Source organism: Crocuta crocuta, unplaced genomic scaffold (assembly GCF_008692635.1).
Source record: "Crocuta crocuta isolate KB4526 unplaced genomic scaffold, BGI_CrCroc_1.0 scaffold87, whole genome shotgun sequence".
In the NCBI taxonomy this organism is placed as follows: Eukaryota; Metazoa; Chordata; class Mammalia; order Carnivora; family Hyaenidae; genus Crocuta; species Crocuta crocuta.
In genome coordinates, this window is record NW_027532166.1 from 2,053,367 (window position 1) to 2,069,701 (window position 16,335).

General features: G+C 36.5%; 1 protein-coding gene across 6 annotated transcripts in view; it reads left to right on the plus strand.

Annotated features, from left to right (window-relative positions):
• Window positions 1–955: 955 nt before the first annotated feature.
• The window catches only part of TASOR (transcription activation suppressor), a 51,402-nt gene continuing 36,022 nt past the window's right edge, over window positions 956–16,335 (plus strand). For 5 of the 6 annotated variants that reach the window (XM_077776649.1, XM_077776653.1, XM_077776650.1 and 2 more), the window contains exons 1-7: window positions 956–1,362; window positions 9,142–9,287; window positions 10,481–10,573; window positions 11,237–11,309; window positions 11,751–11,842; window positions 12,287–12,421; window positions 15,031–15,155. In XM_077776649.1, coding sequence (XP_077632775.1) covers window positions 1,128–1,362; window positions 9,142–9,287; window positions 10,481–10,573; window positions 11,237–11,309; window positions 11,751–11,842; window positions 12,287–12,421; window positions 15,031–15,155 — 899 coding nt within the window. In that variant the 5' untranslated portion in view covers window positions 956–1,127. Of the gene's footprint in view, window positions 1,363–9,141; window positions 9,288–10,480; window positions 10,574–11,236; window positions 11,310–11,750; window positions 11,843–12,286; window positions 12,422–15,030; window positions 15,156–16,335 lie in introns of those variants that run through there. The other variant, XM_077776654.1, reaches the window with a different exon arrangement.

The following is a 16,335-nucleotide window of genomic DNA, read 5'->3' on the forward strand; positions in this document are numbered from 1 at the left end:
CAGTGAAGTGCAAGTACTCTATGATGGAGTTAAATAGACCTGCCTTCAATTTCTGATTTTATTAACTTAAATTGCTCAATGTCTTGCTACGCTTTTTAAATTGTGTAGAATAGTATGTTCCTGATATCTGCTGTTGTGAGGATTCAACGGAGATAAAGTGTCTGGCATGCAGAACGCACCCTGTAAATACTGACTGTACTCGGGATAACCCATGATGGCAGCTTCAATCTAGTTAGCATCAAGTAATTCAACTGCTTTCCACTTGACAGTCAAATCGTTTTGAAGGAGAGCGACCACCTGCTGTATATTTTCTAATGTGGCTGCCAACTTTTTAAAAAATATATATACTCAATACTGGAAAATGAAAACACCAAAGAAGAAAAGTCTAAAAGCCACAAGTCGCTCTCCCTTCAAGCTCCCCAGAACCAAATCCAGTTAACACTAGGCTGTGAAGTCACATTAAAGTGTCCCACGTATTGACTGCTGGCTGGAGGCGTGTCACCGGTTCTAACCCTTTAAGATAAAAAAGGCGGGGGTGGGGGGGGGTGTGTGTGGAATAATATATTGTAAAGATGCAGATTCGATGGTAAAAGCAGATCACTGGGCCTGGAGGCTTTCAGGCTGCCGTCCGTTTAAGACCACGGTCTTATCTCCTCTCTCCAGGTCTACAGATGCACGCAAATACTTCACAAAGCTGGGCTAGTCCTGCACCCCCTGCTTGCATCCTGTTTTAGCTGAGGGAACTCGTGCGCGGAGAAAGGGGGTTATCTCGCTAAGATAGGCGACGCCTGCGCTCGCGGGACCTATCCAGGCGCGCCTGCCTCGCCTGCAGCGCTGGCTAGGCGCGGTCGGAGAACTCGCAGCTCGCCTTAAGCCCTGTCCACCCCGCAGCGGTTCGCGGCGTCGAGGTACTCGCAGGGCGTTGCAGTCGCCCCTTTTGGCGGGCTCCGGNGCCAGCTTCGGGGCCCCGGAGAGGCTGCTGGGTCGGGACCGGGGCCCGCGGCCACGGGGGGAAGGGGGTGGGTGGGCTGAGAGCAGCTCGGCAGCGAGGCCGGCCCGTCGCCCCTTCCCCCCACCCCCGCCGATCTTGCCGGCAGAAGCTTCCCGGAGCTCCTCACGCCGGCGCGATGGCGACTGCTGGGGAGACGGAGGCCTCTCCGCCGACGGACGCGAGCTGGGAAAGTGGCGGCGGCGGAGACGACGNGGAGACCGCAGCGGCCTCGGCCGCCCCGAGCGTCAGCCACGAACAGACTCAGGACTCGTCTGAGGCGGGCGCGGCCGCTCTGCCCAAAGGCCCCGAAGAGCCCGAAAGACCCGTTAGGAGGAGTTTTCAGATCCCCAGGAAGAGCAGAGAAAAGAAAGGTGGTGCTTCCCCTCTCCCCCAACCCCTCTTTCTCTCTCCCCTCCATCTTTTCATTAGAATCTCTCTGTCTCCTCTTCCCACACCCATCCGAGACACGTAAACACGCATGCATCGCCAGCCGCCTCTCCCCTCACTGCCACCCAGCTGCTGCGCCTGGTGCGAGAGGAAAGCGGTGAAACCACGCTCCCCTGCTCCCCCTCTCCCCGTGGAAGTTGGAAGTAGCTCAGGTTTGAAGCTTGTCCGTAAGGCTGCAGCTCCCAGAGAGGAAAGATGGTGCTCGGCGCCCCTCCCTCCCAACCCCTGAAGGCACAGAAGCTGGTGTGTCCTCCTCAGGATGCTTCTGACAAGTCACACTCTGGAAATAGCCCGTGGCCGTGGATTCTGGGGCTTTCTCTAAGGCCATTGCATTCAGAGGACCACAAGTGCTTCTCCCTATGGAAATTCTTCAGCTATAAGTGTCTACTTGAAATTTGCTCGATGTCAGCGGCTCCCCTTGTTTAGAAATCTCCATTAGACGTGATCCATGCACACTGCTGTCTTCCATCACACTTCATTTCCATGTAGATTTTTTTCCCTGCTGTTCAAGCGTTAGATTAAAGTAGGTCTCTCTTTAAATACAAACTTTAGTATGTTTTCTCTTGTATTTGAGAAGAATGGGAAGGTAGGTTCTTGGTGCAGTAATTGCCCTATGAAAAAAAAGAAAAATTCGCTTATGCCCAAGAGTCACCAACTTGATTTTGCAGATAGAGAACTTCAGTTTTGTGGGTTTTTTTTTTTTTTTTTTTTTAAAGGCCAGTCTACTTTTTGGAACCAATATGGGAACAGTTACATGAACCACTTTTATTTTTAAAATTTAATGCTATATTGGGACACTTCTAATGGAGATCAAAAGTAGTATTACAGTTTTCTATTAAACTATTTTTGACTGTCCAGTAATTTGGGATATTCTGGACTTAGTCATTTTAAAGTCTTTTTGTTTTACCTCGTGGCTCAGATTTTCATGATTTAAAGTCTTAGTAAAGACTTGGAATCTTGGTTGAAGCATGTGCTTCCTTTTTCATGTGCTTAACGGTCTCCATTTGCGCAACTGAAATTGTTAGAGCCTTTTATCAGTAAGATACAAATAAAATCAAACTGTTAATTTCTATTTGGATGAGAAAATCAAGGAAATCCTTGATGTCAGAAACCATGTTGACAAAGATGAAGTTACCTTTTGTCCACTAGCATGAGGAATGTTTCTAGAAATATCTTTTACGTGAACTAATGTAATATATTTTAGAGTTCAAGAGGATGTTTGTAAAGGTCAAGGCTGTCCATTATTTTGGTTTATTTAGTTAAGATGTATGGTACAGCCTGCATGAGGAAAGTTAGAAGCTCATCCTAAATTAATTAATTGCTAGAGAATAGGTTGGAAGTACATTCAGGTGGCCTCTGGTTATGAGGAGATTGAACTTTTTTCTTGTTACTAGCTTGATAAAATTTTGAAGTCCATTTTTTTCCTTCTTTTATTCTTTCTTTCCCTTTCTTTCTTTCGCTTTTAAGTGCCCAAGAATATGGTTTATGTTACACCATAAAGAATGGATGTACCATCTTTTAACTTTTGATAGGACCAGAATATTGGTGTAAAAAGCCTCATAGTTTGGTTTGAAATGAGGGAAGTCACCAGGAAATGTTGAAAGGCACTGTTTACATGTGGTTTTTTTAATTAGGTAAATCCAGAGGTTGCTGTAAAATAGAACTTTATTTGAACACACTAAAAGTGCATATAATTGAGGAATTAGGAAATATAAAATCTAGCTGTTTTCTCCCCTGAGTCTGATGCTCCTTGGGGAAAATTTGTTTTTCATTTTCATTTAGAGGCAAAAGGTTGTCAACCTTAGGGAAGTTATAACTAAGGAAGATAAAAAGGGCTGGACTTTATTCATCTTTAGTGAAAATAATTATGTACTAAGCTGCAGCTGTACAAATAATGCAATAATGACTTAAATAGAGCTTTTAAATAAGCAGGTATTTTACCACCATGGACTTTATCCTATCCAAACTGAAAGAAGGTAGTGCTTGGTGGTAAAATTTAACAGAAAAATTCAACTTTTCATTATTAAAGTTTAATTGGAAATAGTAAAGTAGGTACTGTTAATTTCACACTTCATCCCCAAATCCTTTCTGCTTGAAAAGTATCACTTTATGTATAGGATGGAGCTAGATCCCAGTTGTAGTCTCAGGAGTCTTTTGTCAAGAATATTAGCTCATTTTCAGGAGATACCTCTGAACCTTTCAGCATCAAAGATTGTGTTGCATTCCTATTTTAATATGGCAGACTTTTGTTTGTGACTGTGCGTTTCCAGTGAAACTTAACATGACTTGATTATGATACCTTAGATAACTATGTGAGTATAGCTTGCTGACTCAAAGTTCTTTGTCTTCGCAATAGCATAACATCCAGAATACTGCTGTTCTAATTAATGGTAATGGCAAACGCTTTATAGCGATCAGTAAGTGGTAGGCAGTTTACATGTTTTAACTATATCTCAGTTCTCTGTAGTTGGTTCTATTCCCATTTTACAGATGAGGAAACCCAAAGTATTGAAAAGTTAAATAACTTGCCCGGAGTCACATAGCTCGTGAAAAGGTAGAGTTGGAATTTGAATTTAGGTGTTCAGTATTTATCATTACACAAACTGTAGCAAGACTTCTTTTTTTTTGTAATATAAGAACTTTTGATCTGACCTATTTTTTAACCTCTTAAACTTAGAAATATTTATTATGTCTTCATCTCTAGGGTATTTTGAGATTCAGAAATTATGTTCATTATGAAATTAACACATTTAGTCTGTAGTGACAGATTAAGTGACCTAAGTTGACTGGAAGAGTAAAATTTTACTCTTTGATGTATGCTGTATTGTTTATCGGCTGAGCTTTTCTATAGTGTAAAGAGGCACTATTCTTACATTTAACCAAATTGTACAATTGGATTTTGTCAGTAGATTTTTCACTATTGGCTTCTTTTACTCTAAAATCTAATACTATAAGTCATTAAAGGTAAATTAAAATTGGTAATTTGATATAATTTTTCCCACCAGAGTTCTTGGGACATGAAGTAGTGATGGTTCTTTTTTTTTTTTTTTTTTTTTGTAGGACATAAGACTAACTGCTCCTGTACCTGTGTCCCTACTGGTCTAGTCTAGCATAATTAATGGCTGATTCTCCTCCCCAACACCCATCTTTTCACACAGAATTTAGAGTTGTCTTTTTTAAAGACTTGGTGCAAAGTTTCCTTTAAGGAAATTTGCATGGTGTTTCAGTAGTTGTATATGAATGACTGGATCCTAAGTACCACAGATTTCCCTATTTAGAGGTAAGCAGGGAAGTATAGGCAGAATTCAGTTACCACATAAAACATTTGATAAGTGTGTATCAATTCTAAATATAGGTAAAATTTTCTTTGACCTAGTCCCTAGGCCAGAAAAAGTCAATAGTTTTCAGTTTTTGTCCTGTTTGTACTTGTTTCTCTAGTTCTCTTCCAGCATATTCATTCTTAATTTTGTACTATCTTCAGTCTTGATTTAGAGATGAAACCTCCATTCCTAAAGCGATATGTCTTTAGCAATTTTATTAGACTGAAAAGAGATTTTTAAATAACTTTCAAGTAAATTATTGGAAGGAACAAATGGCTAGACATCAGATAGATGGATTCAGAAAATTTCAGAACACACATGATCTGCAGCCTACTCTTGGCTATTTCCTTGAATTAGTTACTTTAAATTGGAATGTGTATTTCACATTGACTGTTTGTATGTTTTGGTAATAGTGGTCTATCTTTTAATAGTTTACCTTCTTCTTACATATATGTATAGATGGGATTTTTTTGGCTTTACATATACATATAATTGTAATACAAACACAGATTGGCATTTACACTGAGTAAATTGGTAAAAGTAATTGAAAAAATGTTTCTTTGACTAAGGAACACAGCTATTTCATGACTTAAATTTTATGTCTATTCCAGCTGCTTAAAAAGAACATTAAATTCAACATATTTTATATGCTACAGTAATAAAAAATATTTAATGATAGTATGGATAGTATGGAGTTAGGAGACCTGAATTCCATATATATATTTTTTTAAATATTTTTATTTATTTCTGGGAGAGAGTGAGAGACAGTGTGAGCAGGGGAGGGTCAGAGAGAGAGGGAGACACAGACTCTGAAATAGGCTCCAGGATCCGAGCTGGCTGTCAGCACAGAGACTGACGCGGGGCTCAAACCCACGAACCGCGAGATCATGACCTAAGTGAAAGTCGGACGCTTAACCGACTAAGCCACCCAGGCGCCTCAGGAGACCTGAATTCTAGTTCATTGTCCTTATTTGAATTATAAATCTCCTAGTGTCTTTAAATCTGTTCTTAAGCCCCACAAAACATCTATAATTAATTTTGTCAGTAAGGTAACCTTGTGAATTATGTACTTCAACTCATGTTTCTGACATGTATGTGATTGAAATCCTATAAATAAGCAAATCATGTTTCTCAGTGTGTGGAGGAACTATTGTTATTTCTGTTAACTTTTATAACCCTAAAAAGGGTGAGATGGTTTTTGGCCCTATTAAAATGAGAAAAATAAGAGATTTGATAGAAGAGACACTTAAGAGGGTAGAACGAGCATAATCCTGGACATCAAGTTCTTTTTGTTTCATACCTAATTTCCTGTGTCTAAGTGTTCTATATGATTTCTTGGTCTAAAATGAAGAAACAATTTTATTTTTCCAGCTCTGTAATAATTGATTTCAGTTCTTAAACACACACGCATAAATCTTCTACTTAGAGTTTAGGATATAAGATTTGGAGCTAGGCAGCCTGAATTTGAATCCTACCTGCCCTGTTATTCATAACTGTGTAACCTTGGGCCACATTAGCTGTTAGCTGTCAGGTTCATTTGTGAAATGAGTATAATTGAACTGAATAGGATGGTTTTAATGATTAAATGAGATCATTCATGTAAAGCTCTTAGTGTAGTTAATCTAAATAGTAATAATAATACACTAATGGTTAGACTCAGTAATTGTCAGAATCCAGAAAACAATATATTGGATACTGACTTTCAGAAGTGAAATAATTATCATGTAAAATGTTTCATTCTCCATTTGGATAATCACAGGGTTGTTTATTAATTGCCTCAAATAATGGCCTATAATTAAGATTATGATGTATATATATTTAAGATAAGGGACAGGATATGTTGACCAAGGGATGCAGTGTTAAGAGGAGTATTAAGAACAAAATAGGCCACTGGGGAATATACGTTCAGAACATAAACTTGGTAAATTTCTAATTATCATTACCAGCACTTTGATGTGAAATCCTTAAAAAGAGTTAACAGCATAGTTTTATTTTTGTAGAAATGAAAACTGGGAGGAAAAAAATCACACTTTTGGCCTATGGAATCATTTGATATATAAAATAACTAGGACACAGGCATCTTTTTCTATATTTCATTCACAAGAATTCTTCCCCCCCCCCCCACTGGCAGTCTACTTGAGTACATTTGATGTGACTATAGGACATTGCTTTGGAATGAAACAAATGCTAATAAGTACTTTTCTGATAATTGGAATGTTAATTTCTGCATAACTTATTAAATTTTTCATTTATGATTAGATTGATAGAATAGTGTTGGGACGGCTTAACTAAGGAAAATAATTTATGTGGACTTGTAGGATTTCATAAACGTTTAAAGCCACATGATACTTTTGTGGGGGGAGCATTTTAGACGTCTGAAGTCACTTAGGAACAAAAAGGAATCATGCATAAAAACCCAATTTTTAAAATCATGCTTAACCCATTTTGGATGTGAAAGCCTATAAAGACTATTCCACATGCTGTTTTTCTTGCCAAGTTTTACCCAATTTAGTTGGGGACAGTCACAAGGATATTTTTTCCTACCACATTCTGTAAAACATATGACTTAAGAGGATTTATTTCTTCCTCTTTTGAGCTTACATTTTGTTCTACATATTACTGAATTGTTGAATTTGTGGGACTTAAAGATGACACAACAATGATACTTTATTTCTTAAAGTTTATTTTGAGAGAGACAGAATGCAAGTGGGGGAGGGGCAGAGAGAGGAGGACATAGGATCCAAAGCAGGTTCTGTGCTGACAGCAGGGAGCTTGATGCAGGGCTGGAACTCACGAACCATAAGATCATGACCTGAGCGAGAGTCAGCCACTTAACTGAAGCCACCCAGGACCCCGTCAGTATAAAAAAAATCTCTGAGGAAGTTTATTCTCACTTTCTTGACTAACTTAGTTGTTCAACTTACTTGGATCCAGTGCTCACAGTTCTAGCTACTGGCATGTGATAAAGGTAGAGTAATAAAGCACATACAGTTCTTGCTCTTGTGAAGGTTACTATCAGTAGATTATTGAATGTATTCATCTACAGATTTGATTATAGGATATTTTGTGTTTAATAGTTCTTTTTGAGAACTATTCTTTTGAGAGTTCTTTTTGTTTAATAGTTGTTTTTTGGGGTTCTTTTTGTTTTTTTTTCCCCCCCTGATTACCCCTAGTCTGTGTCTTTATTGCATTATAACTAGTTTGGCTTTATTTCTTTTTTTTAGTGTGCGATCCCAAAGTAGTGGGAACCATATATACACATTTTGTCATTGATATAGATGTTTATACATTAGCAGTTGTCTAGTACTGTTAAGAGTATGTACAAGTTTTTATAGTAACCTAAAAGTATTTTGATGGAAATTTATTGACTCTTTAGAAACAGTATCTGAAAAGAAATTAAAATGGCATAATATAACAATGTTCTATCAATACTTCTATATACAGTGAAATATAAATGGTTCCTTTTTTGGCTTGGGGAAAATTTAGATACATAGATTCTTGAAATTTATTAGTAAGTTAAACTATTTCATGCATAAAGTAAAAATTTGAAATTATTAGACCAGTAATCCAGTGGTCCAAGAACAAGCTGAGTATTTGAGTATTTTAAAAATTAAATGAGGTGTTATAGGCCTATTAGTTGTAGGCGTGGAGAGTAAAAACTTTTATTGTCTTACTTGACAACAGATGATGTGCTTAGAGCTTTTTCAATCTACTGTGTCATTTGTGGCATGTAGTATTTAGTGGTTATTAGGATAGCTAGAATTCTTTTTACAGATGAAAGAACTGTTTGTGTCCATGCTTGACTCCAAAGCTCTACATCTTTCCATTTATTTTCACTAAGCTTTCATAATGTCCCACTAGTTTATATTGGTAATACAGGAAGCCAATGGATGTAGTTTAGTGTAGAATAAAAATTCTAACTTTTGTACTAATAACCAAGTGGAATCATTTTATTATATAGACACATAAGTATCTTAAATGTTTTTATGCATTCATTTATGCTGGAAGCATTTAGTTTGCTGAAGTAAATGGTCCTAGGCCTATTTCAGTGTAACAAAAAAAGGAGTGCAGGAAAGTTGAGTTTATGCACAGATAAAAGTCTTTATGCAGTTAAAGGTGACTAACGTAATATTCTTAAGATTTGCTAAATTGTAACCTTGTGCATGTGTGATGTCAGATGCTTATTGCTGAAGGATCTGATCAATGTAGGCAATTGATTTTTATTTTCCTTCAGTTAATACGTGTTTCTTTTGAATATCACAAAATTAGATAGCCTTGGTGCCTTTTTTTTAACCTTATTGAAAAGTTGTATTCAACCCGCAAAAGTTTAAGAAACTACATTTAAGAAGGAATAATCTTAAAATTAATGTTTTTTTATTTTAGCACTTTTTCAGCCATTAACTCCAGGCTCTCGAGAATTTGAAGACGTTCTAAATATTCTCCATTCATCTTACCTTGAACCAACCTCAGTAACGAATTTTAACTACAAACGTGCTTGCTTAATACATAATGAACTTTTGGAAAAGGAGGTAGGTTTTAAATGGTACTTATTGTAAGAATAATAGCCTGAATGTTGTTTTATGTTTCTTTTCCTTAAAAATGCTAGTTTTTGGAGCACCTGGATGGCTCATTTAGTTTAAGTGTCTGACTTCAGCTCATTTCATCATCTCATAGTTCATGAGTTTGAGCCTCGCAGGTGCCCAGTAAATAAAACTTTTTTAAAAAGTGTTAAACAAAGGGAAACAGTTAAGTATGTAAGATTGTAAATTTAAGTTTCATGTACAGATTGGAAATGTTTTTAGGAAAAGCCAGAATGAGGAATTCTGCAGTAATACAAATGATTTATTTGTATTTCTAAACACAAATGTTTAGAAATCATTGTGTTCATTGCTGTTCATTTGTGTTCATTGCTTTCTAATGCACAGGAAATACTATTAATTTTGTACTTTTGTAAGTTGGGTAACCCAGGGCCATCAGAAATGAACTTTGAAGGAATCCCTGAAGTTACTGGCTCCTTGAGAAAATTAAAACCTTGCTAGTTTAATGTGATTTTATGGTGTAATTTTATATGAAAATTTTGTCTAATAATTCTTCAATTACTGAGTATCAGTAATGGGCTGAATACTGCATATAAACCTTTTAGATATGTGTTCCATATTTTGAATGTATATCCATTTGCTTTTATTTAAAAGTGAAAGCAATTTGGGTGACTTGCAGTTCAGTTATACTTAGAGGACATCACTCTTTTATCTGGGAAATATGTATGGAGCACATCTTATGTACTTGGCATTAAGATTGTAGTTATAAAGAAAACGAAACATTTTTCCATGTCCTAATTGAGTTTATAGTCCGGAAGTTGGTCATTCCACAGAGATTTATTAAACCACTTACTATATGCAGTATACTATGTTATGTAAAATGAGAGACCCAAAGGTAACTAAAACATGAACTTAAAAATCCGTGGGAGAGTTGGAATGTTGTAAAATTGTAGTAGACATCTAGTAAAATTGATAGATAGTAGATGTTTATTTGATTATTACAAGATATAAAAAGCTAGTTATAATAGGGTAAAAATTAATTGAAACACAAAAATTACAGGGAGAGAAAAGATCATTTCTACTTGGCTTACATTTGGGATTTCTTAGAAATAAAATTCCTGAAGTAATTACTTGAAAGACATAATCATATGCTAAGGATTTGTTATAGATTTTATTTCATTTAGTTCACAGAAAAGCGAAGAGAACTGAAGTTTGATGGTCGTTTAGATAAAGAACTTTCGGAATCCTATGCATTTCTTATGGTTGATCGATATCAGGTGAGTGAACTTTTATAAAAGACAATTTGAGAATGTTTCCACTGTAAGTTACTAATTTTGTATGTGAACAATACACTTGATAATTATAAACTAATGTCTTATATTTTAGTAGAAATGATATGTGTAAATGGATACATATGCGGAAGAAATTATTTAGTGGGGCAAGATATTTCATTGTCGTGTAATTTGTTTTTCAAATGTGCTTATATTTTCTCTGACCGAAACTATTTTCTTTGCCTAGGATGTGCTTGATAATAATTTTCTGTCTATTAAAGTAGACTATCTTGTGTATTGTTGATTATATGTACTGGGAACTGGTATGTCTCCTTTAATTGAAGATGTGTAGGTAGAGTTACTTTTTCTTTAAATATTTTGCCAGTTCTAATTCTCTTTAAAGGGGATGTTTGTATATGTGAGTGGCATGAATGCTGAGTATCTGTCACACCTAGTATAACCAAAAATGGATACGAGCTATGCTTATGTTGGAAGCATAAGCCAGTTTCACGTGGATATTTAGTCATAAATTGTCATGTATATAAAATTTCTATAATGTAGAACTTACATAGTTTAGGAGGTTGGATTTTATTTAAAACAAGTTTATAAATTATCTTTTCATGTTCTTAATCTATTATGATTGCAAGATGAAATGTTTTGTTTATTTAGGTGCAAAGCATATGTGAAAAAGGATTACAGGTGGGCCAGTCCAAAATAACAATTCTTGGCAGTCCTTCCATGGGTAATCTTTTTTTTTCATTTATCTACTATTAAGTTGCCACTTAAACATATGTTTAATTTTGCTGCAGTCCTTATAGTTAGATTCTTGTTTGCTTTGTCATGTTCTCAGAAAAAAGAGAAGTTTCAGGTTATGCAGTGTAAAACCAGTTTTACCCTTTGTTTTTGATTTGCATACTTCAAATTAAAGATTTTTTTTTTTTAAACCTCAGTCCTGGTGATTTTGGGAAATTAGGATTTTTTTTGTTGTTTTTGTTATTTTGTGTTTGTGTTTTGTTTTTCTGTTTGTTTTGCTTTGGTTTAATATCCGCTATTTTTACTGTCATTACATTTTTTTTTTTCAGATGTCATACCTTTTCTCTCTTATCATTAGGTTAAATGTTTGGATTTTCTTTTTAGTATTTGTGCCTTTATTCAAATTCTTTAATTTTTCCCTCTTTACTAGGTATCTATCTTTCTAGGTATGCTGATTTATTACAAGCTAACCCTTTGGAAGCTGGGGCAGTAGGCGATGTCGTTATTTTTAAAATAATGAAGGTAATTTTAACATTTACGTTTCATATATCAAGGACAGCATTTAATTTGCATTTTAGTTGGCTCTGTTTTTAGTAGGAGTTTGGTTAAATTAAAATTGGTGCTTCCTTTGTTTAGTATATAAAGATGCTTTGCAGAGTGGTTTGTCATCTTTGATCTATTTGATTTCCTTTCCAAAGAAAAGAATGAAGAGGGTAATACACTGGTAATGTCATTTATAATGAACAGTGTTGTGTATAAAATTTTTATTTCCTTGTTATTCAAACAGCACTTTTTTTCTCATGGTTAACTCCTTTTTACTGCTTCAATATTGGTAAAAAGGTGTTGAGTGTTATCAGGTATTAAAGGAAAGAACTGTTGTCATAGGTGATCTATGTTCAAAGAGGTATTTTATAATGTTATATAGTCAATAATTTAGGTGGACTTAAAAGGTTTTCTTAATTTTAGGGTAAAATAAAAAGTTTGGAATCTATATTAAATAAAACTGCTTTGGATCCAACGCCAAAACATGAATGTCACGTGTCAAAGAATGCCAATAGAGTTACATCACTTTTGGCTTATAGAGCCTATGAACTTACTCAGGTAAGTGCCTGGATTCATTTCAGTGTTATGATTTCATATCTCTTTGTCATCAAATCCTTTAAAATGTCTCCTTTTCTGTACCTTGTGCCACCACACCAGTCTAACCTCTGGTTTCCATATAACACTACCAGACTCCAGTGTTTCACTACTGTTTGCTCATTGTTTTCAAGACCACCAGAAACAGAAGTCTCGTGGCTCCCCAGACTTAACAGAGGAATAGATTCCTTAGTCTAGTTCTTCCTTCCAACCTGGTATTCTTTATGATTGCTGCTCTCAACACACCTCATTTCATTTTGAAGCCTAGGCTTCTCTTGGCCTAGATCCTGGCCTAGAAAGATCTCCTGTCTAATAAAATACTACTCATTCTTCAAGATAAAGGTGAAGCCCCTTGACTTACCTTAATTCATGTAATTTTGTACTGTTGATTTCATATTTTTTATTTTAACATCTTTCTAAGATACAAACTTAGAATTTTCTAAGTTACAAGCTTTATTCAGATATAATTCATATACAGTAAACTGCAGGTACTTAAAAGTATAATATTTACCAAATTTTAGTCATGACGGTTTCTTTTGGGAGAGAGAGTGCACACGTGCAGGGTAGAGGGAGAGGATCTTTTTTTTTCATTGTATTAGTTTTTTATTGCTGCATAACAAATTACCACAAATTTAGTGGCTTAAAACAATACAAATTTATTATCATATTTTGGTTTTGGTTTTGGTGGGCCAGGAGTCTGGGGACAAGTTAGCAAGGTCCTTTCCTCATGTTTCGCCAGGTGAAATCATGGTGTTGGCCATTGCTGTCATATTCTCTGAGGCTCAGGATTCTCAAGGGAGAGAATCTTAAGCAGGCTTCACACCCAGCTCCTTTAAAAAAACAATTGTGAGTGAAGCTTTTTTATTTTTTTTAAGTAATCTTAATCTCTACACCCAACATGGGGCTTGAACTCATAAACCCCAGATCAAGAGTCTGACGATGTACTGACTGAGCCAGCCAGGTGCCCTTGAAACTTTTTTTTTTTTTTAATTGAAGTGTATAGTTGACTTTTAGAAGACTCTGAATGGGCAAGACATATTGTTAGGGGCTGTTAGCATAAATTGTATTCACCAAAGACATCTGAGCTCGCTTAGTTGATTGCCTTCTGAACAGTAGTTGGAGTAGGTAGCAGTAGGCTCTTCTTTTTCTTTCTTTTTTTTCTGTCTATTTTTGAGAGAGAGAGTGTGCCCGCATGTGCAAATGCAGAGAGAGAGGGAGAGAGAGAGAGAGAGAGAGAGAGAGAGAGAGAGAGAGAATCCTAAGCAGGCTCTGTGCCATCAGGGCAGAGCTGCACGCGGGGCTCAAATTCAGGAACCTTGTGAGCCAAACAAAGTCAAGAGACACTTAACCAACTGAGCCACCCAGTGCCCCTTTCTTTTTTCTTTCTTTCTTTTTTTAACTAGTAGGTTTTTCTGGCAGAACTTGTAAACTGGGTTGATGTTTCCAAAAAATTCGCAGGCATTTAAACAAAAATTTTTTTAATGTTTGTTTATTTTTGAGAAAGACAGACTGTGAGTGGGGGAGGGTCAGAGAGAGAGGAAGACACAGAATCTGAAGCAGGTTCCAGGCTCTGAGCTGTCAGCACAGAGCCGGATGCCGGGCTTGAACTCACAGAGCCTGACGCCTGAGCCAGTCAGAAGTCAGATGCTTAACCTAACTGACTGAGGCACCCAGGTGTTCCTCCAGGCATTTTTAGAGCAGCAACATTATTGAAATCCGTAGTTTCCCCAAGGTAATGAACTTTGAAGGACAATGCTTTGTTTATACCCCTGGGCATTCTTTAATGAAAATGACCTAATGAATGTTGTGAATAGGTTAAGGGGAGAAGCAGATGGTAGTAAGAAGATAATTAGCTACCTTTATAATTAGCTGCCTTTGTCAGGGGTTCATAATCTCTTCCACCTCCTCTTTGCTGCTTTATCTGTGGTTGGAGCCAAGAATATATTTTTCTTTTAAAATAATGAACAGAAGAAGGGGGGAAATGGTGGGGGAAAGGGAGAGAGGCAAACCATGAGAGACTCTTGAATGCTGACAAAAACTGAGGACTGATGGATGTGGGGGGGAGGAGGGATGGGCATGGAGGAGGGCACTTGTGGGGATGAGCACTGAGTGTTATGTGGAAACTAATTTGACAATAAACTATTTGTAAAAAAAAAAAAAAGAAAAAAGTAATGAACAGAATACTAGATTTGGTTGAGATTGTGTCCTTAGCATTTTACTTTTTGGATTGAATTGATTTTTCTGGGTTGACTTGTAACAGCTTATAAATGTCCATTTGTAACATTTTTGTGGGAAAATTTGTTGCACATACTGAACCCTCAGCTCTTCAGAAGTAAGCTTTTCGAGTACCTGTTAGTGCTCTGGCATGATAGATAGAAGCAGAATACTTTATCCCATAAAATGAATATAAAGTGCAGATTATTTTAAATAAGTTGACAAACAGTGCTTAAAGATACTTTCTGTTAGAGGTACTTAAATGGTATTATATTTCTCTAAAATCAGGCAACTAAAGATTCTACTATGTACTTTTTTGTCTTTTTACAGAAGTTAATTTTGCATTTTCTTATTTTTAGTATTATTTTTATGAGTATATCTTTGATGAACTCAGGCGAAGACCAAGACATGTGTGTCCATATGCAGTTGTATCTTTTACTTACAAAGATGATATACAAACTCCAAAGTTTGTACCTTCATCAAGGTAAGGACTCAGTTTTATTTTTTTTAATTTTTAAAAAATGTTTATTTTTGAGAGAGTGTGTATTTGCATGCAAGTGGGGAAGGGGCAGAGAGAGAGATAGAATCTGAAGCAGGCTTCACACTGTCAGCACAGAGCCCAGTGCAGGGCTTGATTTCAGGAACCATGAGATCATAATCAAGATTTGGATGCTTAACCAACTGAGCCACCCAGGAGCAAGACTCATGAGTTTTAGACATCATTCAGAATACTGTTTTACATATCCTGCACTGCCTAGGAACAGTTTGTTTTCTTGGCATTTTTTTTCTTGCCTTGCAACTAATTAGACACATGAGTGTTTATGATGACTTTTAAAAGGTCAGTGTGAATAATGTACTTTACATGGAACTAAAATTTACCTAAACCTCACCAGGTGACCCTTTTTTTTCCTTGCTATCGAAGGTTTACATAGTGAGTAACATGCGGTTTTTATTTATTTATTGATTTATTAAAAAAATTTTTTTGATGTTTATTCATTTTTAAGAGAGAGACACAGAGCCTGGTGGGGAAGGGCAGAGAGAGGGAGACACAGAATCTGAAACAGGCTTCAGGCTCTGAGCTGCCAGCACAGAGCCTGACACGGGGCTCAAACCCACAAACCATGAGATCATGACCTGAGCTGAAGTCGGATGCTTAACTGACTGAGCCACCCAGGTGCCCCTAGAAATACTGTTTTAAAAAGCCACATATCATGAAACACATTTTGAAGTCAACCTTTTCATTGGTTTTCCAGATCAAATCATCTGTTCTTCATTTAAGTTGTTTGAGAGCCAGCATACTTTTTTCATGTTGGCAAATAGCCCTGGTAACCATCTATCCATAGCCAGAAGTGGCATTTCATATGTTATCCAGACACTTGGGATTTTCATATTTCTTGTGGCTTTATATTTGTAATTTCCGTGATATATTTACAATAGGGCTTTTAAACAGTAATCTTTAAAAGACACCCAGCACTTAATAATTATGAGGTCATACCTCCAGGACTTATAACTGTGTTAATTTTCTTTGCCTCTTCTTTGATTCCGTCTTTTGGTCTCCATATCATTTTAAATGACATTGTTTGAACATCCTTGCTATACTTCAGATGCTGCCATGAATCCTTCTGCCTCAGAGCCTCTGCATTTGCTGTTTTCTCTCTTCCCAG